The sequence below is a fragment of the Brassica rapa genome, chromosome A05, assembly GCF_000309985.2.
Source record: "Brassica rapa cultivar Chiifu-401-42 chromosome A05, CAAS_Brap_v3.01, whole genome shotgun sequence".
Taxonomy (NCBI): Eukaryota; Viridiplantae; Streptophyta; class Magnoliopsida; order Brassicales; family Brassicaceae; genus Brassica; species Brassica rapa.
The window spans coordinates 13,443,982-13,465,641 of NC_024799.2; the positions used below are offsets into that span (position 1 = coordinate 13,443,982).

The 21,660-nt window shown below is 37.7% G+C and overlaps 2 protein-coding genes across 3 annotated transcripts; one reads left to right on the top strand and one right to left on the bottom strand.

Moving 5' to 3' along the window:
• Positions 1-631: 631 nt before the first annotated feature.
• On the bottom strand, positions 632-21,605 carry LOC103868704 (putative purine permease 20). Of its 2 annotated transcripts, XR_004458344.1 has the most exons (3): positions 6,325-21,605; positions 2,252-6,228; positions 632-894 (listed from the first exon to the last, which is right to left on the bottom strand). XR_004458344.1 is itself a non-coding variant. In XM_009146779.2 (2 exons), the coding sequence occupies exons 1-2, from the start codon at positions 6,362-6,364 to the stop codon at positions 5,093-5,095; spliced, it is 1,176 nt and encodes a 391-aa protein (XP_009145027.1). In that variant the 5' UTR covers positions 6,365-21,605; the 3' UTR covers positions 2,203-5,092. The 2 variants fall into 2 exon arrangements, 1 of the variants encoding a protein (XP_009145027.1); XM_009146779.2 differs by lacking the exon at positions 632-894 and having other exon boundaries at positions 2,203-6,228.
• On the top strand, positions 3,809-4,933 carry LOC103868703 (pentatricopeptide repeat-containing protein DWY1, chloroplastic-like). The gene is made up of 3 exons (XM_033292081.1): positions 3,809-4,204; positions 4,485-4,687; positions 4,840-4,933. Exons 1-3 carry the CDS (start codon positions 3,864-3,866, stop codon positions 4,911-4,913), a joined length of 618 nt encoding a protein of 205 aa, XP_033147972.1. The 5' UTR covers positions 3,809-3,863; the 3' UTR covers positions 4,914-4,933.
• Positions 21,606-21,660: the final 55 nt, after the last annotated feature.

The following is a 21,660-nucleotide window of genomic DNA, read 5'->3' on the forward strand; positions in this document are numbered from 1 at the left end:
AGGTTTTCCTAGTTTCCCTATTTAAACGGAAATCGACAGTGCAAATTTTGGTTCCCACATGGACCAACATGCAGTTTATTCCAGTTCCTTCTCTCTCTCTCTCTTCTCACTTCTCTCAGTCAGTGTCTCCCTCTTTTGCAGGGTATTATTTTATTTTTTAACTAACTGAGATATTTGGATAGACTTCCATGAATCAAAATCAAATGGTTGTAGCCAACACTTCATGTTCACTTATTTTTGACATTTTTATTTTTCTATAATTTTTATGAATCAAGGTTTCATCGTTGTAGCCACCAAATCATGTTCAAATTCTTTTAAAATTGAAGGGGAGAAAGAGGGGAACTAGCACATAGACCTTTACCTTCCAGACTTATAAGAGGAATCTGATCCAGTGCATAATAATCCCCAAAACAAGCTGATATAGTTAATTAAGGTTGGAAGACAGCTTTGGGTTCTCCAGACATTCTTAGCAGGTGTGAGTGTTATTGGTAGGTGATCTATTGCGGTGTTTCCATCTAGTACACTCTACAATCAGTAAATCTAAGATGGTGCTAGAGATGGTTAGATATAATAGAAATCAAAAAATTATCATCATCCCCTTCTTGATTCAATAAAACTTTAAGACTCAATAAAAGAAAAAAAATTCAATAACAAAACTAAATATTAGTAAACACCTCCCTAGACTTAAACACCATTGTGTCCAAAGTTATTCAGCCCAATATCGGAGAAGAAAATAAATCATAATAAAAAACTGTGCAAAGGAATCGGATAACCTGTTTCTGCGATGAGTATCACAATAGGATGATGTCGAGCGACGCTCATGTTCGAATAGTATCGGCCGATGCATGAAAAGGTTATCGGATGATGCTCGTTATAGAGTTTTTTTCCTTGGATCTGAAATAAAATAAATCAGAAAATAAGTAAAACTAAAAATAAAAACTTAATTAATTTAAATACTTAGTAATGGGTTGGCTCCTATCCAGCGCTTGTTTATATTCTATAGCTTGACGTTTGTGAGTGTTGAGACTAGAAATCAAAAGGAGCAGAAGACTTTGTCGGAAAACAAGTCTTCACATCTTCCTCAGACATCTCGAAGCAGGTATCTACAAAGCTTCTTATGGCCTTATATCCTTTCGTCCTCTGTCTCTTCAGCTTCTCTACAGCATATTTGACTTCGTCCATTCTATCCTTAAGATTATCCAGACACTAATATATCCATGCAATCCTTTTGTCAATAGGATAATATATACCATCCAATCTCTCATTGGTGTCTTCCATCATTCTATCATGGGATGTGTACACTCAAGCTATCATGTCTTCAAGCATGTCTATCGTTACTAGATGTTGTGGATCTGGTCTTCTCCTATTCTGACGTACACTGTACCGTGGTAGATTCAAATAGACACTCCCAATTTCTTCAGCACACTCAATGATATGGTATGTCTTACTTGGATACATTGAGAATCCTTCAATCGTGAGTTTTCACGTCTCCACACTGGTCTCTGTAGACTCCGTACTCATCTTGTGTAAGATCATCAAATTGAAATGCAGGTGCTCTAGGAGGGTGAGCGGCTTCAAGTGTCATTGCTTTGAGTTACTCTGTAATCAAAGTGGTGTCGATCGATGCTGCTGGTTGGGTGTCGATCGTTGCTTCACTTTCTTATGTATTAAGAAAATTAAGATCCATTTTTGTTGCTTTTAATCTAACCATCTGGTGATCATGTCAGGTGGTGACCTCCTACTATATATTCACCCATTATGTGCAATATTGTATCCCTGGGTCGTTTGTATTACATCCACCTGCTTCCACTTAGTTGCATCAGTTCAAACATACTGCATAGTTGATTTCCAGTGCAGTTGTTTCCTTTGGAAAACGAGAACATTTCAACTTTTCCACGAGAGTAAGGAATAAGTTATTCAACAATGACATTGCGCTGTTTTTTTCTGTTTTTTTCTTGTATGTTTTCTTATATGAGATATTATAATTTTTTTAGAGATTAGGATTTTGTTATCACAGCCCTGGTTGTCTATTAATCGCTCTGATGCGACTTTTATTTATTTTGCTGAAGGCTGCGATAACGACTTGATTTGTCTTGCAATTTGATGTTCATTATTGATATCAAATTCATAGGTATTGGGCATTTGGACTACTGCATTTTTGAAAAATGTAAGACTACTTTTTTTTTTACAATTCTCATTTTACTTCATCTCACAACTTACATCAATTCTAAGAAGAAGAAGAAGACTTCACCTATTTTTTTTGCGCGGCCAGTGTCCGTTGGTTCTCGAGCCACGTCGTTGAGCCTTTCCTAGTGTTTTGTTAAGTTGTATGGTCCTCGGTCTCCTTGTTGTGAGATGAAGCAACGTTGCGCCGTTTGAGCTGCTGTTCGATGTAAGTGTGTGTGGTTTAGATCTGAAGATGTGATGATGCACCAGTGACTCCCCATATCCTACACTGATGGCTCAGATCTATCCGCCTTTCCTTCTTTGTGTAGGCGCGTGAAGCGAGCGAAACACCTTTTTTGGTTCTCGGACTGAATCGGTGCGTTCCTTAGAGCGGTGGTTAAGCGAGTCTTATGGTTTTGTCTCTGTTGGTTGTGGGCTCTCAACCGGCTTCTTATCCCGTAAGTGAATTGGGTTTTTAATAATGTCTTCTTTTATGAAATTTAGATAGTCAAGTGGTTTGTGACTTCTATATCAGGAAATTAATGGGCTCTCTCTTGAATTTTGGTCCCAAACTAAATTGACTAAATTAACTAACTAACCACGTTATAAAGCCGTAATTATACTTAAATATTGTTTACTATACACAGAAATAAACACACTTAGGTAAATTTTAAAGTTTTCAAAAAACCATTTATGCATTCCAAAATCTAACCCTAAAAACACATACAATACTACAACATATGTTGGCAAAACCTAACCCAAAGAATATCATGACTCACTACTTTCACTCGTCTATCTTGAAAACAATTAACTTTTGTTATATCTTAATTTATATCTCTTAAAACATATGTTAATTACATGATTTCAATTTTTCACTTATCAAAATATTTTTTACAAAATTTTTAAATTATTTCTAAGTAGAACTAGTCCAGACGACTTACGGGGGGTTAGAAACGTAAAAAAAATTCGGTTTTTTTGTTTGTTCACAAGGGGCTGGTTGTAATTTCAATAGCCTTTTAGGTTAATTTTGCATTTGATTCAAGTTTGGGTTTACTTTTGCATTATAAATCAAGTTGTGAGTCACATTTGGCAATTTTCCCTTCTTAGTTATGTATGATCTGATAGTTGCAGTGATTTGTGTGGTAAAAATTATATATATAGGCGACCAAAAAGTAGCGGCTATAGGTTATTTGTGCGTCGATATTGATGACAACCTATGGTCTAGCTCTTAATGTCAAAACAGATTTAACATCTTTCAACCCTATAGTACGATGTTGAATAGGAAACCTTCATGTTGGAAGCATTAAGGATTTCATTGAGGATGGAAAACAGGTAAGAGAGGACATATGCTATGATAAGCTTCGACAATTTGTAGTTGATAGATATAGCTCGATAGTTGTTACTCAAGGAGTTCTCTGAAGTTTTACAATGTTAAATCGAAAAGCAAACATTTACAAGGGTACCATGGTCCATGGTTCTTGATTAGAAAGTTTTTATTTCATTTTCTGGTTGTGAAGGGAACTTTATGTGGACACGGTGTTAATAGTGAAAACATAGGTTTTGTTTGGCTGTTTGTGATGTTGTCGGCTTCCTGTAGTTATATATGTGGGAGATTGGTCAGTCTTTCTATTTCTCTCTCCACATCGTAAACTTCCCTCCAAAGAAAACTTATCCCTTTTTTGGATTGACCACAAACGATGTCTCTGGAGTATGCTTTCTCCATGAGTTTCTGCTCCTTCTCCAAAGCAATCACCTTTAAGAGAGAAGCCTTATCCTTTCACAGAATCATCACCTGTGGAGCAAAGGCAATTACAGGAGATGGTGAAGTTGAACCCCAGAAAAAGATAAGCTCTGATCTCAAGAGGGTTTACTACAAGAATGAGGAAATTGAGACCCAAGTTAAGTATTCTACTCACAATGGTAGCAGAGTAATAGCAAGAAGACTATCTATTATGGATAGAAGCAAGGCCATAGCAAAGCTGGAATCATTAGGAAAAGAAGTGAGAAACGCAGGCTATGCTCCAGAGACGAAGACTATGTTTCTTGAAAACTTGCTTCGGATATAAAAATCAGCCGTTCCTAATGGAATAGGTAGCAAAGCTACTTTGCCACCCATTGTTATGCCTTGAATTTATACTCAATGCAGTTAATATGAATTTCGTAACATTTGCTGATTTTTTTGATAATTCCCAACTAAAAGGGGATATTTTCGGTCGAACAGAGACGAAAGTCGGCCATAGTGATCCGAGAGTCCCGTGTGGAAGGGCTCTCGCTCATGCATACATTTGTCTCATACACTATGGGGATGGTGAGAAGAGATATGTTCTTCATGACATCGATGAAGAAGCTAAAGAGAAAGCATTGATGAATCACAGCAAACGGTTAGCTATTGCTTTTGGGCTTATAAACACGAGTCCTCCTGGGACGACGTTTAGAGTGATGAAGAATTTTAGGATATGTGGAGGTTGCCACAACTTCATGAAGATATTATCCAGCATTGAAGATAGAAATACTAGAGAATGTTTGCTACCCTAAAATTTTCTTATCTTTCTTAGCACGATGTGCGCCTAAGTGCGAAAATATTTTTGTATTGTTAGAACCTTTTGAATCATTGTACTACTTGATTCAAAAGGTTTTGAAAAATTACCCGATCTAATTAAATGTTAAAAATAGATCTCATTGTAAGAGATAACAAGAGGTTTCATCATTTTAGAGTTGTTACTTGTTCTTGCCGGGATTATTGGTAGAAACGTTTGGCATGAAAAGATTTGTGAATTTAAACTAATTTTATTTTACTCATACTAACATTTCCAAATAGTATAAGATCAACATTTTCAATCCAATATAGCTAAACACTGACAAATAAAAAAAAATCCAATTTAGACAACTAAAGAGCAGAACACAATACATATACAACATACATAGATCATACTCTCAGTGTTTCACTTTGGCTTGCCCTTTTCTTAACAGTCTTGTACAAGGAATAGGCGTAAGATGCAAAACCAAGTATCCCAGCTAACAAAGCTCCTCCCTTAAACCATTCAATGTCATCATCCATAAACCGAAACGCCACCACAACGAGAATGTTTGCTAATGGGGTTGCACAGAAGCTGACAACATTAGAGAAAAGAGTAGAAACCAAACACACAAGACCCACAAGCCCTATAGACATTACTTGCCAGGCAAGTGATAATCCAGTTAGAGTCAAAACGTAAAGTGGTTTCCCTTTCTTAAATGTCTCGAAATCTTCTTTGATGTCTCTGAATTCACCGCTGACAAATAGTCCAACCAAACATATCAACGTTGCAATCATAGAAGCATATGTTTGCATCAACATCACCGAGGAAACTTTACTCTCTGTCTTCGGTATGACCTTTTCGAACCCTAATTGCATGATGCATAGAGATAAAGAGAAGGCTACCGTGCCAAAGAAGCCACACCACGCACCGTAACTCATTTTGTAGCCCTCGCCTTCGCAGGGATTATAGGCATCTTCTGAAGATGTGATGCCTGTGGCAACTCCAGAAAGTATAACTGATAATATGATCCAACGGTTGAACTTGTGTTTGTTGATGATTGCTGTAAACATGGAAGTGAAGATCAATTGTGTTGTAAAGATCCAAAAGAAGAAGATACAGTGTGTTCTTCCAATTGCATAAAGTTGGCTATAAGCAGCAAAGAGGACCCCGAGAGAGATGTAAAGAAGAAAGAGTTTGCCAAAAGAAGAAGCAGAAGAAGTGATAGTTTCTCTATGGTTAGAAGATAAAGAGCGCCATAAAAAGGCAAAAAAGGCTGTAAATGGAAACGCAGCGTTTTGGACCATAGACTGAAGCCATGTGCCTTTAAATTGTTTTGGGTCGTCACAAACATCTCGTCCTGTTTGAACAAAGTAGAAGTTTAGAAGAAGGGTGGAGAAAACCCGTCCTGTTACGACCAAACCCGAAGAGACAAAGATCCAAATCCACCAGTTTCGTGTCTTGATAGTTTGTGGCTGATCAAGAGCTGTTAAATTTGGTGCTGCTTTTGGTTGATTCTCAACTCCGACATTAGCTTCTTCTCCTTCTTAACCAAGCAAAAGAACGAAAATTTATATTGCTAGTTTAAATGACTTAGAACATCAACGTTGTGTCCTGTGACATGAATCATGAATGCACATACCTTGTGTAATTCGGTCCGGGGATTCCGTATCGAAACCCATAACGTTTTCCGGTGGAGAATAATGGACTACAAGTTTTTGATGAAATGCTAAATATATATAACTTTCTCCAAACTATGTACTTAGGAAGTTTGCAACAACCAAAGTGAGTATAAATGATAATACCATGACTTTGCATTACATATATGTATTCTTATGATTTCTATTTTCGATACAGAGTCAAATAATCAAAATAAAAATATATACATGGTCAAATATGCCACGCAATATAATGATGAGCGAGAGTAGCCAAGTGGGCGAGCAATTCAACGCGGCACACATTATCTACATTATATTCTTTTCTTCAAAAGACATGTTCGTGTCCTTCGTAGTTGCTTCGAACCAATTCTTCTCTTTTTTTTTTTGTAACACGCTTTTGAACCAATTCAAACAAACTATTTTCCACTCATTGAAATATATCGTGGGAAGAAAAACAAACTAAATAATAAAATACAATGCAATATTCTGAAATCATGGGGCCTTGAGCCTTTCTAGCTGTCGTTAAGGTCAACTCCAATAAAACACTCAAATACCAAATTTGATGTACTTTTATGTATAATAATAAAACTTTATAAATTACATCATTCCACTAAATAATACTATTCATCACACCAACTATTTAATATGCATATTTTTATTATGTTTCATTTAATAGTATAGCTCAATTATTATTATTAATTAGTTCAAATTTGTAAATAGACATAAATATATTGTATTATTTATATTTTAAAATTATTTTTACATAGTTAATTTTTTTAAGTAAAGAATCATTAAATTATTATCATCATTTACTTTATATTATAAAAACTGAAATATCATAAAACTTTTCTATTTTATTTTTAATAATATAAAATTATATTAATATTTTATAAAATTTAGAAATTAATAATATAAGCTGGATAAGGTTAAAATGCATATTAAATTGGAAATAAACACTCAAAACATAAAATAAACACATTATTTTGTTATGTACATTTCATAGTTAATAGTTTGTAATTTTTAACATAATATTTTATATAAAATAAATACATAAAAGTATAATATTGCTAAATCAAAATTATCAACATAAAATTTTAAAAAATTAACCAACATAACATCTAAATATGATAAAATAATTATATATCAATTATAAATAATAGAAGTATAAAATTTATTAAAATTGAAAACATCAAATAATATATAATCTTATATTTGGTGTAATATTTAGTGTTATGGTTGGAGATAATAAAAAAAATATAATATTAAAATACTAAATTTGATATAATTTCAACACCAAATTTAGTGTCTGTTTAGAAATGTCCTAAATGGTTGCCAAAACATTTTAAATATGCATAAGCTTCCATGACGACGTTATCTTTTTCAGTAATGGTTCAGTTTATATTGTTCCGGACTCCTAAATATTCTGTTCCAGTTGTAACCCAATAAAAAATATGTTCCGGTACAAATCAATAATGATATGAGGAATTTTTTTTTCTTTTTGACCATAAAAAAATGTTCCATTACTCAAATTAAGGAGATCACCCAGATCGAAATATAACGATGAATAAAACAAAGATTTCTACCAAAGACCTTGTAATTTTTGCTAACAAATCATAAATTTCATTTTGCGCTCACGTGATATAAGAAATCTTGAAAGTCGAGAAGCATAGCTGAAGAGTTTTTATCGCATCCAATTATGTTGCTAAACATAACCATGCATGAGGCTCATTTATCATTACGATCAGATCCTTGCAGTATGTTCTAAAGTTCTAACATGTCGAATGTTCGATTATGCTTTCCATAGCCTATTACAGTGCTTTTAATTATGTATGCAAAGCAGCCTCTCAACATCTTAAGTTTCACATTGCCATAAGTTGAATCTACTCAAGCTATTCATCCAAATCCATCTGCATCCACTTAATGAGTTGTAGAGATTCAATAGCCATCCACCATAAAGATGTTACATTAGCTTAGAGCACCTCCAATGGGGGGTGGGGGAGGTGGGGGGGGGGGGTGAGGAGAATCCTTCATTGGGGTACTGTTAACGCTTGTAGTTCCTCATTAAAATGTTCTTGTGGAGATGAAGGTATTGTTTCATTTATATTAAACAATTTTGATATTCGCTATCCGCATGTCTTACTAGTTCTATGAGATCCTTGTCTATGCCCCTAAATAAATTATCATTCAAAGTCTTCCACATTAGGGGTCAAAATCAGTCACGACGGAATCAGTGTCTGAAAGTCTCTGGAAAATATTTCTCGGAACAAAAAGTCTCGTATAATTTTAGAAGAAGTTATACGACAAGTTCTCGAATTGGAAGATCCAATCTCTTCGACAAAAAAACTCTTGGGAAACAAACAACTAAACGGGAAAAGGGCTTACCAACGCTTCCCAACCGTCCGAACCACCCGAAGAAGGCCAAAGCTCGGACTGTCCCGACCAGCTCGCCATATGGCGAGCTCGGCCTGTCCCGACCAGCTCGCCTTATGGGGAGCTCGGACTGTCCCGACCAGCTCGCCATATGGCGAGCTCGAACTGTCCCGACCAGCTCGCCATATGGTGAGCTCAGACTGTCCCGACCAGCTCGCCATATGGCGAGCTCGGACTGTCCCGACCAGCTCGCCATATGGCGAGCTTGGCTTATCCCGACCAGCTGATATCACTCAAATTATCCTAAAGAGAGATTTACTCTCTCAAATAATAGGTTGAATTGTAGTTCTTAGAGATCGAATTCACAGGAAGATAAGACACACAATAGATCTATCTAGTTATGTAGTTAAGCTAGGAGGAATGGTTTTAAATGTAAATTAGCAGGAGTAAACAATTGTTTGATGGATTGGTTGATTGGGTTTTAAGACAGATATGAAAAGCATTAGACTTAAGGTCTAACTGGTAACCAAGGAATGAAATGGAATAATGCATTCCTTATTATTCCTTTTTTATTTTACCATTTACAAGGAATAGTTGTTTTTTTTTTCATTCCTTCTCATTTTTTTTATTCTAGAGGAATGTAGAACAAATTTGTTCCTCCCCAAAATTGATAAGGAATATCTTCTTTTTTGTCTATAATTTTATTCCTCTTCTTGTTTCCCCTACGTACTCCTAATGTTCATATAATGGTCACCAGTTAGACCCTTAGGGTTTCTATTCAGACAATCAGAATTAAAGAGATATATAATACTAAGCATAAAATGGATATTCTAGAACTCAAACAAATAAGAATAGTCGATCAACTTTCGTATATTTAGACTATCTATCGCAGGATCTAGAAAATCAGGTGCTGCTTGTTGGTTCTGAGAAAGTGTCGATCAATTCCAACAACGGGGTGTCGATTGATAAACCTTTCAGCATGTCGATCGATACAACTAACGAGTTGTCGATCGACGTTCCTTCCAGGGAGCGTTACGAACGGGTTTGAACGTGTTCACTAGGATAACTAAATCAGCTTCCACTTGTTTCTAGAAATCCTAGCACAACCTAAACTATTTCAGACAAAGAACCAAACTTCCGAATGCCCCCTAATGTCTATAGGCAAATTCCTAGTTAGCTATTCTAGAACAGAGGCATTAAGAACAATTGAGTTGATTAATATCTTGACACTTAGCAATTCTATATTTTGGGCTAATCCCTCATAAATATCTGAACCCTAAATCTAACAAGGTGAACTACTCAGACATGTCTAAGCAATTCATAACAATAGAATAAGTAAATTGCGTAAATATAATAGAGTAAAGAAATTGGAGTTCCAATCACAAAGCTCTGAAGGAGTTCTTGGATCTTCTCTCCAAACTAAGACTCTACGTATTTTGCTGTATGAAAAGTAGAAAAGAATGAAAGTGTATGTTGCCTAGAACAATGGCCGAGCACATGAATATTAGGTTAAAACTCGTCACGGTAATCTTGTAATTCCTTTGGGACTTGGTCTTTAAGTCGACTGGAACCTAATCTGGCTTCTGCGCGCTTCGCCGCCGATCGACACTACAGGGTGTGTGTCGATCGATCAACACTACAGGGTGTGTATCGATCGATGGTCAACTTCGAGCCTTTGTCAGTTTCTCGCCAAAATGCACCAAAATCACCACTTTCCTCCAAAACCTGAAATCATACTAAAAAGACTCCAAAACAACTATAAGGTATCTAAAAACACATATATACCATGGCTAAAAATGGGTAAAATCCATGGTACATCAACACCCTCAGACTTACTCTTTTGTTTGTCCTCAAGCAAAAACAATGAGCAGTCTCTCTGAAAGGTGTTTTTGAAACAATAGAGACTCACATAATTTAAGAACTTACTATCATCACCTCAACAGTATTCCAACCACATCAAATCAATCTTAACTTAGGAGCACTTTCTATGAAATATCCTTGCTTAGCAACCAATTTCATTCATCCTGCAACTTAACTAATCATGTCTGACTAACCCCTTTACTCACTTCATTTAGTGCATGTAAATAAAAAAGTGTAGGCTTTACCTTGGGAGTATCGATCAGTGAACACATGGAATCAACTCAAGCAAGTATCTGGATTTGTAGGTAACCTTTTCTTATTTCCTTTCTCTCATCTCGCTTCTCTGAATCTGAATTTTTTTTTGACAAAGTTGTAGGCGGATAGTGGGGTCATCGATAATGTATCTACACTTCGCTTCCAAACATTATGTTATCATTCCTTTGAATTAGAATATTGGGGTCATAAGTAATGTACCTACCCCTCTGCATCTTAGGTAATCATCTCAATCTTTTATAAATACATATGGATGCCAAAGAGAGGTGGAAGGAAAATCAGTGACACTAAATCTAATACCTTCCAGACTTGCAGGAGGATTCCGATCCAATATATACAAGGCCCCAAGACAAGCAAGTTAAGCTCAATTAGGTTGGAGGTCAGCTTTGGTTCTTGCAAACATTCTCAGCAAGTGTAACTAACCGGCATGCTGATCCAATTTAGCATCTATAGTACATTATGCAGTCAATAAATCTAAGAAAGGTGCTAAAGAGTGGTTAGATGAGTAAGGAAAATTGTAGAAGTCCATTGTCTCTTTCTTGACTCAATAAAACTTTATGAAAAAATTTAAAAACTCATAAATAAATAATATTAGTAAACCTCCCCCAGACTTAAATTACACTGTCCCCAGTGTATATCTATTCAGAGTTTGGTGAGAATATAAATCATAAGTACTGAATGTAACAAGGATAACGATATACCTGATCGCTGATGTCGCTGTCGATCGACATGAGATTGTGTCTATCGATCGGTGTTGGTGATGTACTGTCGATCGATGTCGACCTTGTCTCATCAGTCGATGACAAGTAATCTCTCCTTGGTTCTCTTTTTGGTTTTTCTATATTTTTCTTAGACCTGCAATAAAGTAAAAACCAAAATAAATAATATGTAAATAATAAAACTAAAAGGAATTACCTAATAGTGGATTGCCTCCCACTCAACACTTTGTTATAGTCATTTAGCTTGACTTTGGAGGTTGTTTGAGCTAGTAACGATCAAAGTGACCACTTGTTTGTATGCAAGTGTCCACTTCATCTTGGCTCATCTGGAACCAATTGCCAATGAAGCTTCTTATGGCCTTATCTCCTCTGGTCCACTGATTCTTCAATTTTTCTCTAGCAACCTCACTTGCAACCTCACTTGCAATCTCACTTGCATGCATCCTATCGTGAAGATTCCCAATGTTGCGCTGTTGCATTCCAAGTCTGGCATATGTTGTTTTTGAGATGTCCTTCAGCTACTAGTAGACATCTTCTTTCAGCAAGTCTTGAGAGAAAGTGATCTCATTAAGCTTATCTTGTAGTGACTTTTCGGTAACCAACTTGCTTCGTCGCGCTGCATAGTCGCCGTCGATCGATGGTCGAGTCCTTATGTCGATCGATGGTGACAATTCTGCTTGAGAATCGATTTGTCTCTGAATTGTATCCATTTCCTGTTGCAAAGCGTCCAGGCGTGAAATAAATTCATCCACACTATCACGGAGTGGGTATCAAACACCATCAAGACGATAGGTGAATGATTGTAGCCTATCTTTGAATGATGTGAATCGGGCATTGATCGATGTTTGGATGCTATCGTCGATCAATGTTGATATTCTTGTGCCGACTCCATGTTGTTTCTGAAGCATAGCTAGGTTTTGCTTCATCTCATCCCTCCGTGTGGTCAACCAACTGATATTGTTCTCGAACGGGTAGTAGACATCATCAAGCCTCTTCGAATGATAATCATCTGAAGTTCTGATAACTTTGTAGATCCATTCTACTAATTCATTGATCTCTACTTTGTTGTAGCTGTCTTTATCTGGCACTGACATAGTGTACCCTTCTGCATGTTCTGGAAGACAGATATAAGAGCGCTCGTGCAGTGTAGCTCTTTCCAGAATAGGTCGGATATCCTCTTTCGACACAAGTATGGCGCTACCGCCTACAGCTCGTGCATATCCATGATCATATCTGTAAACACCATACTCATCCTTTGGTTCCCATTGAAACCTTCTCTAGCCATTCTGATCATAAACTCTTTGTCCATTCGCGAGTAAACCGTCGATCGACGACAAGGGTGTCCTATCGATCGATGGTTGAATAGCAGTTTCATTATGCGATTGGCTAAAGAGGTTGGATTTATGCATGGCAAAAAGTTCTGTGAAATCTTCCTTTGAGACGTTGAGGATACTCCCATCCATTCCTCGTGCTCGTCCTGCTGAATCTCTGAAAAAATACCCAATTCATCCAGAATTAGATCCTAATCAGTATTATCTTTAACTTGTACCTCAATATTTGGTTTTCGATGATCGTCAATCGATAGCTTGATGTTGCTGTCAATCGATGTTGACATCACATCTGCAGACCATGTTTGGAGAAGTCCTCTATCATCCATGGCAAGACCATGATACTCAATGTTCTTCTCTCTTTGGTAGTCCGCGTCATACTCATCAGCTCTTGTCTCCGGTAGTTCAGTGTCTACTGCGAAGCTCTCATAAAGGCTGTCATCTGCCCAACTGCCAATAGAATAATTGCCTTGTCTGCTGATCGTATCACCGTAGTGGTAATCAATCGCTGTCTGAGGCTGTGTAGAAACCTCAAAGCGCGGATAGTAGTGTGCTGGTAAAGTGAAAGTCGCATTCGCAGGATGATAGACCTTGGATTTTACCCACTTTTAGCCATGGTTTATAAATGTTTTAATAAACTAATTACTATATTCTAGAGTCTTTTTAGTATATTTATAGGTTCAGGATTGTTTCGGAAGAAAGTGATGATTTTAGAGCATTTTGGAGATAAAAGGAGAAAGGATCCGAGCTGACCATCGAGCAAGACTAGCGGTCGACATTTAGAATAAATAATTGATTGATGCACACCCTGTGATATTGATCGGCAGCGAACCGTGCAGAAGTCCGTTTGGTCCAAGCCGACTTAGAGCCCAAGACTTCACCAATTTACAAGATTACCCTGACGAGTTTTAACCTAATATTTATAGCTTAACAACATGTTAGAGGCAAAGTGTGCTTTTTTGTTTTCATATTTTTACAGCAAAGGTTTTCTGGGATTTTAGTAGAGTTGGAGAGAAGATCGAAAGAGATTTGTGAGTGAAACTCTATTATTATCTATTTTTCTATCTATCTATGTAGTTTTTATACCTAATTGATGTTATGAATTGCTTAGCTAAGTCTGAGTAGTTCTATTCTTAGGTTTAGGGTTTAAATATGTTGTGAGGGATTAGCCCCAACTATAGATTGCTAGTTTTGATATTCATCATTAGGATTGTCATTAATGCATGTTTCTAGTTTAACTATCTAGAACTTGACGTAGGAGTTGTAGACTCAAGTTATCACTTGCCACCTGAATCTGTCCTAATTGAGATAGGATTGTAGAGTAAGGCGAAAGCTGATCTAAGAATCCTAGTGAACATTATTCAATCCGTGTGTAAAGCTTGACTAACGCTCGTCGATCGATATTCCTATAGAATAATCGGTTGACGGTAAAACAAGTGTATCAACCGATATTCCTCTAGAATCATCGATCCACACTTCATCTGGTCAATAGAGAAACCTAGAAAGCAAACACCGATCAGTTTGTTATTAAGACCTTGAGCTCTATAATATCATGCATACAACTATTAAGCATCTATAAGATTATAATCCCGATTACCTGAATAGAAACCCTAAGTCTAGCTATTTAATCTAAGTACCAAAAACCCAATCAAATCAATCGAGCAACTGCCTTGCTCACAACCTGCTTATTTATATTTAAACATAATCAACCTAGCTTAATCACTCTGATTAGATTTATTAGGTTCTGTAGCTCCTTGTGGATTCGATCCCTAAGTACTACAATTGAACCTCTTATTTGAGAAAGTAATTCACTCCTTAGAGTAATTTGAGTGAGATCACAGGACTGTTGTCGATCGATTATATGGACTTGTCGTTGATTGGCGGATGAAAGGCTAAGTCGATCGATGGCGGAATCTCGCTGTCGATCGATCCTTAATACTCGGTTTCGTATTCATCCTCATAGTTGCAGTGCCATGCTGCAATGAATCATGTGTTAACTCCAGTGTTGGACGTCTGTGGGCTCACAACTCTGACTAGATCATTGTAGACATCTGGATAAATCAGTGTAAAGCACATCTGATTCGTCTGCATGTTGCAGACTGCTCTTACAGTGGCCATGAAAGCTCATCCAAGGAGTAGAGAATGATTCTTGTTTTGCTTGTTTTCCAGGACATGGAAGTCAACCAAAACTAGTGCATTACCAATCTGCACCTCAAGATCTCTGATGATATCTCCTGAGTTCCTCGTAGAATGATCCACGAAAGTGAATGAATTCTGCAAAGGCTCTATCTTCAGACCCAGATGGTCTGCCATTACCTTGGGTAGTATCTTGACTGATGAACCTGCGTCACACCGCGCACATGGAAACTCAATGCCCTTGACCAAACATGGCACTGCAAATTTCCAAGAAACATTCTTCTTCTTCAGTGTAATCATATGCTTCATCTTCTCTCTGTCTAATCGAAGATCCTATGTTTTTCCTACTCAGTTTCCTTGGCTTCCCTGAAGAACATCCACAACCTGTGGGTAAAGTAAGCCTCCTGGAATGGCTTCTCCAAGGGTATCCTGAGAACTCTTTTAGTGAAGCTATCCATCTCCTTCTAATTGATTCCTCGCTTGAGATGCTTAGGAACCTTTTCCTTTCTATTCCTCAAGGTTCTCCTCTCAGAAGTCTGATCAACTTGCATTGGCTCTGGTGCATCATTTGAAAGCTGTTCGAAATTGTCTGCCATATGTTCTGAAGGTTGAGATGGGTTTCTGAGTGCATTCAAGTGTGCTACATCTATCTTTGGCAATTGCACTCAGTAGGTCAGAGGTTGTCGTCGATCGATGCTTGATGAGATGTTTCGGTCGTCGTTTGAGTCTGGCTATCGATCGGTGGCTGGATCCTGGTGTGGATCAATGTCAGACCTCTTGATACATAAGAGATTAGGTTGATGAGAGTGTTTAGCTGCGAACTCCTCGTGAGTTAGGATTCTGACGGTCGCGCATGATGCAACTTCCTTTGTCGATCAATGTGGAGAAACTGATGTCGATCGATGTCCGTTTGTCTCCGTTGGTCGATGCTCAAAGCTTGGCGTTGATCGACACCAATGTGAACCGCCGAATCTCATGGAGCTTTTGACTTAGAAATCGCCCTCCTGAAGCTTCTCTTCCTTAACCACTTCCAAGAAATCATTATCCATGATGGCATTCACGTGGTGCATCAGTGAGTCATCCCCTTTACTCTGAATGAATGTTTCATGCTTCCTAACAGTGTTCGATGTCAAGATTACCTCAACTTCTACCTTCTTCAATCTTGCATTCAGAGTTTTGATCTTTGAGCTCAGGTTTATAGACACATCATCTATTTTTCCAATGAAGTTCACCATCAACCTCTGTTGGCTTTCAAGGACCTGATCAAGTATCACTTCAATTCTGCTCTCCTCAGTGTCCGGAGGTGGTTTCTGATAAGATGAGGTTTTGAATGATTTAATGAAATCTACATGTCTAAAATCCTTCTTGTAGCCTATGGTATCTTATGTCCCTCCATTCCTTCCAAGGCTGTTCTGGTTTGTGAGGAGTTTGTAGACACTATCCATCTTAACTTCCACTGCATCCATCTCTTCTCCCCAGAGAGCAGCAGCTGTTTCCCTTCTTTTGAAATCCGTTCTATTACTACATGCTGTGAGGTCCTCAATAAGCCTATCTGCCTCTTTTGGACTCCTAATCTGAAAGTTCCCGTCACTGGCTGCGTTCAGAGCCATCTGATATGATAGCGCGATGCCTCTGTAGAAAATGCTGAGCATATATGGATAAGATCTATTGTGTGTCTTAGCTACCTGTGAATTCGATCCCTAAGTACTACAATTGGACCTCTTATTTGAGAGAGTAAATCACTCTTTACGGTAATTTGAGAGATATCATCTGGCGCCGTTGCCGGGAGTTTCGATCTCCATTAGATCAAACTTAGTTACGTTTAGTCTAGGTTTTTGTTACTTGCAAAAAAAACTGGTAAATTTTTCAGGTGCATCCCCAGTAATAACAAAAGCAACAAGGAACATACACTTCTCTTTTCAGATCCTGCACTACTAGAACGTACCATCCGCAAAGGAAAAAACGTACCACATTTATCGACAAAAGCACATGTTCGTCGACCGACACTCGCCTTCCCCCATCGACCGAGACTACTATTCCGTCGACCGCCCATACCCACCCGACATCGATCGATACTCCACCTCATACACCGAGACTACTCTTCCGTCGATAAGAATAGTCGATCAACTTCTGTATATTTAGGCTATCTATCGCTGGATCTAGGACCTCAAATGTCGCTTGTTGGTCCTGAGAAAGTGTCGATCGATTCCAACAACGGGGTGTCGATCGATACACCTTTAAGCCCGTCGATCGATACAACTAACGAGTTGTCGATCGACGTTCCTTCTAGGGAGCGTTACGAACAGGTTTAAACATGTTCACTAGGTTAACTAAATCAGCTTCCACTTCTTTCTAGCAATCCTAGCACAACCTAAACTATTTCAGACAAATAACCAAACTTCTGAATCCGCCCTAATGTCTATTGGCGAAGTCCTAGTTAGCTATTATAGAACACATGCATTAGGAATAGTTTAGTTGATTAATATCCTGACACTTAACAATTCTATATTTTTGGCTAATCCCTCATGAATGTCTGAACCCTAAATCTAACAAGGTGAACTACTTAGACAAGGCTAAACAATTCATAACAATAGAATAAGTAAATTGCATAAATAGAATAGAGTAAAGAAATTGGAGTTCCAATCATAAAGGTCTGAAGGAGTTCTTGGATCTTCTCTCCAAACCTAAGACTCAAGTATTTTGTGGTATAAAAAGTAGAAAAGAATGAAAGCGTGCGATGCCTAGAACAATGGCAGGGCACATAAATATTAGGTTAAAACTCGTCAGTGGTAATCTGGTAATTCTTGTAGGAGTTGAGATTTAAGTCGGCTGGAACCCAATCTGGCTTCTGCGCGCTTCGCCGTCAATCGACACCACAAGGTGTGTGTCGATCGATTGTTGCCTTCCCCATCGATCGATAGTCGTGGTCGATGGTCAACTTCGGGCCTTTTCATTTTCTCTCCAAAATGCACCAAAATCACCACTTTCCTCCAAATCACTCCAAAACATGAAATCATACTAAAAAAAACTCCAAAACAACTATAAGGTACTTAAAAATACCTATATACATGGCTAAAAATGGGTAAAATCCATGCTATATGGCGAACTCGGCTTGTCGCGACCAGCTCGCCATATGGGGAGCTCGGCCTGTCCCGACCAGCTTGCCATATAGGGAGCTCGGCCTGTCCTGACCAGCTTGCCATTTGGCGAGCTCAGCCTGTCCCCACCGAGCTCGCCACCTCGGTCTATCCTGATCAGCTCGCCATATGGCGAGCTCGGTCCTTCTCAACCAGCTCCCCATATGGTGAGTTGGGTTGATCCTTGCCAACTCGCCAACTACGACTGTATCATATCAATATCATGCATTCTCGTCTCATCCTCGTAGCTCCCTCCTTCAAACCGTGACCGCACAGTCTCTTGTTTCGTCTCAATTGGAGTTACCGTTGAAACTTTATGATAAAAACCGCAAAGACTTGATTTCTCGTATATGTTTGAATCGATCGTATAAAAGGCAACTGTTAACTTAAAATACCCGCTGCCTTGACTATACGATTGATTTAGACTCTTTCATAAAACCAGCGTCGTACCGAAGGCAATTTCTCTAAGAAATCGTAAAAACGCTTAAAGGCGTAAAACAGCCCAAAGAGGTCTAAAAACGCAGCTAAAAAGCCCACTTGTGATTTTAGACGACAATGAGCCCAAGACTACTACGACGGTTTTTCTTTTACTCACAGGAAAAGATAAATGTCAACTTTCGAAGATAAATGTCAAGTTTCAAAGGATAATCATGAAGATTGAGAAAAATGGAATATTTCCGCGAGAAGAGAAATTCGACCCAAAAGCGGAAAATGAAAGCCAAAACTGACCTAGGAGGAGTATATAAGGGATGCCAAGGCGATAGGCGCAAGACAATATTTGACTCATAGAACTCTCTGCACTTAAAACTTTAGGCTTTATTTTTGACAAGTTCGGTTTCTATGACTGGCACTCGATTACTAGATGAACTCGCCCAGGAGCTCGATCTTTTGTTCCACTCTCTTAATTGAACTACGTTCGGCTTGATCCTCTAAGGGGGTACGTAGGCAGTCCGAAATGTTTTAAATCTTTGTCGTCTTTTTATTGCTAAGCGAGTTGCGTCCACATAGGTTTTTCTCCGCATAGGTGGCAATGCTAGCAAACTTAGTCTCCTTTTACTGTTTGTGTTATACATTTTCCTTTGTAATCCCGTTTCTAGACAATCTTCATGTATGCTTTTGTCTCTGGAACGCTCATACGCAAATTCGAAATAAACATCCATTTTTTTTTAAATTTGTTTTGTTATCTTTCCATATTTTTCCGCATTCATTTGGTCACTTGTCGTAGGATCTCGCAGAGAATCCGGATCTCATGGAAAGTACGGGTTTCTTTGCTTTCATTCGTTAACAAAAATCTACGGTGTGAATTTTGGTTCCCACAGTTTGGCGCTAGAAGGAGGGGAGGGGGGGGGGGGATTACTCTTACTCTTACGGCCGCAAAATGCTTGATCAAAAACAAGTCTGGAAATATGAAAAACAAACTCGCAGCTCGCAAACACACTGGTAAAAAACTCCAGCAGCGACTGCTCCTATGGCCAACGCTTACACAAATGCCGTAGAACTCGAGAAAACCAAAAACCTAGTCGCGACTTTTCTCCAATGGAAGAGTACGAAACTGAGATCGCGATTTCTCTGTATAATTTGTTTCATTACCGAGATGGAGAAGTCTCAACAAGTAAGGGTTTGATCAAAAATGTTTTCCGAAAACCTTTCAAAAAATAAACTTGATCTCACTAAAACTGCGGAGAAACTCTACATTACTCACGGAAATAAAAGCACGGCAAATCGGATTCCTAATCCCCCACTGCCATACTTCTTCTGAATAACCTGCAGATAAACGAAGTTGATTTCTATTGAATCATTGGAAACCTGAAACGGTTCATGAAGACTGAACTAAGCAAAACGAGAGATCATATCCCTCACTGCTAAAACGTTTTCTGAGACCTAAGATTTCCTAAAAATTCAAGCATCGGTTTTATAGTAACATATTCACAGAATTCTCGATAATGAACACCTAAGCTTACTTTGGAAACACTACTCAAAACTCCCTCGGATCAATCATGCGGAAGCGAAAAAATTTCTGATTAAGGGTATGACTTGTTTCTCCGCTACCACCCGCAAACACAGCTTTTGCGGTTGGTAGCGGTTGTTGGCGTTTTGCAACAATTACTCAAAACGCTCTAAACCGCTTCAAACCGATCTAAACCTCATAAATTCAAAAGCTGGTTTCAGCTAGCGTTTGTGGTTGCGGGCAGTTGTGGGAGGATAATTTTTTTTCTTTTGAAAAAAACAATATATAAATACAAAAATAAAAATATGCATTAAAAAATTAAATTGGAATTATAAAAATACTAAAATATATCGATTATATTTTAATTAATATTATAAAATTTTTAAAAAATATATATTTTCTATAATTTTTAAAAATTTAAAACTATAACTTTCTAAATAAAATTTTTATATTTATTATAGTATTATGTTTTTTGATATTTTATAAAATGTAAATATTGTTAATTTATTATTTAACCTCTGCTGCATTTGGAAGTTAACAAGTCATAAGTATCCCGCAAAGGCATCAAATTATAAATGTAGAACTAGTCGTACAAATCTCTTAAAACCGCTAGAAACCGCAAACACATGCATCCGCAAACTAACGAAACCGCTGCGTTTGAACCAGTCGGGCCCTAAGTTTAGTCTCGATAATTAAGCTCATCACCGCCAGAGTTTCTTATACTAAAACCCATGAACCTAAATTTGCGGAACAAACCGCAAAACATGAGTTTCTCCGAAAACGGCTGTCGTACAGCCAAACTCGACAACATTTTACGAGGCAGATTTCACTAAATCAAACTCGGCGGCATTTTACGAAACAAATTTTTTTAAATTAAACTCGACAACATTTGACGAGACAGTTTTTGCCAAATTAACTCGATAACATTTTGCGGAATAACCTTTGTAAAATTATGCTCGACAACATTTCATGAAACAACTTTCGTCAAAATAAACTTGAATACATTATACGAAACAACTTTCGTTAGACCCGGCAAACATCTTACGAAACATCTTTCGTAAACTTAAACTCGGCAATATTTTACGGAACTTCATTCGTAGAGTGAAACGAGGTAGTATTTTATGATACAAATTTCGTAAAATAAATTTGACAACATTTGCGAAATGATTCTCGTAAATTAAATTTGAAATCAATTCGACAACCTTGACAAAGTAAAAAAAGATCATATGAAACAATCAACGGAAACACAAAGACAATAAGGGCTAGGGCAGGACTAGTGATATACCATGATTTTCACCCGTTTTTATACATGGTCTATAAAGGTTTTATGATGTATTAATCATGTTTTAGAGTCTTTTCAAAGCAAATACAGGTTTATTCACCTGATGGAAGGAAATAATACTGTTGGGACATTTTGGAATGCTTTTACGCAAGGAAAATCGATCGACGCTTGAAGAGCAACATCGATCGATCATAATCACTTACCATCGATCGACAAACATACGTGTGCATCGATCGATGCCCAGTCACACGAATGAAATCGCAAATT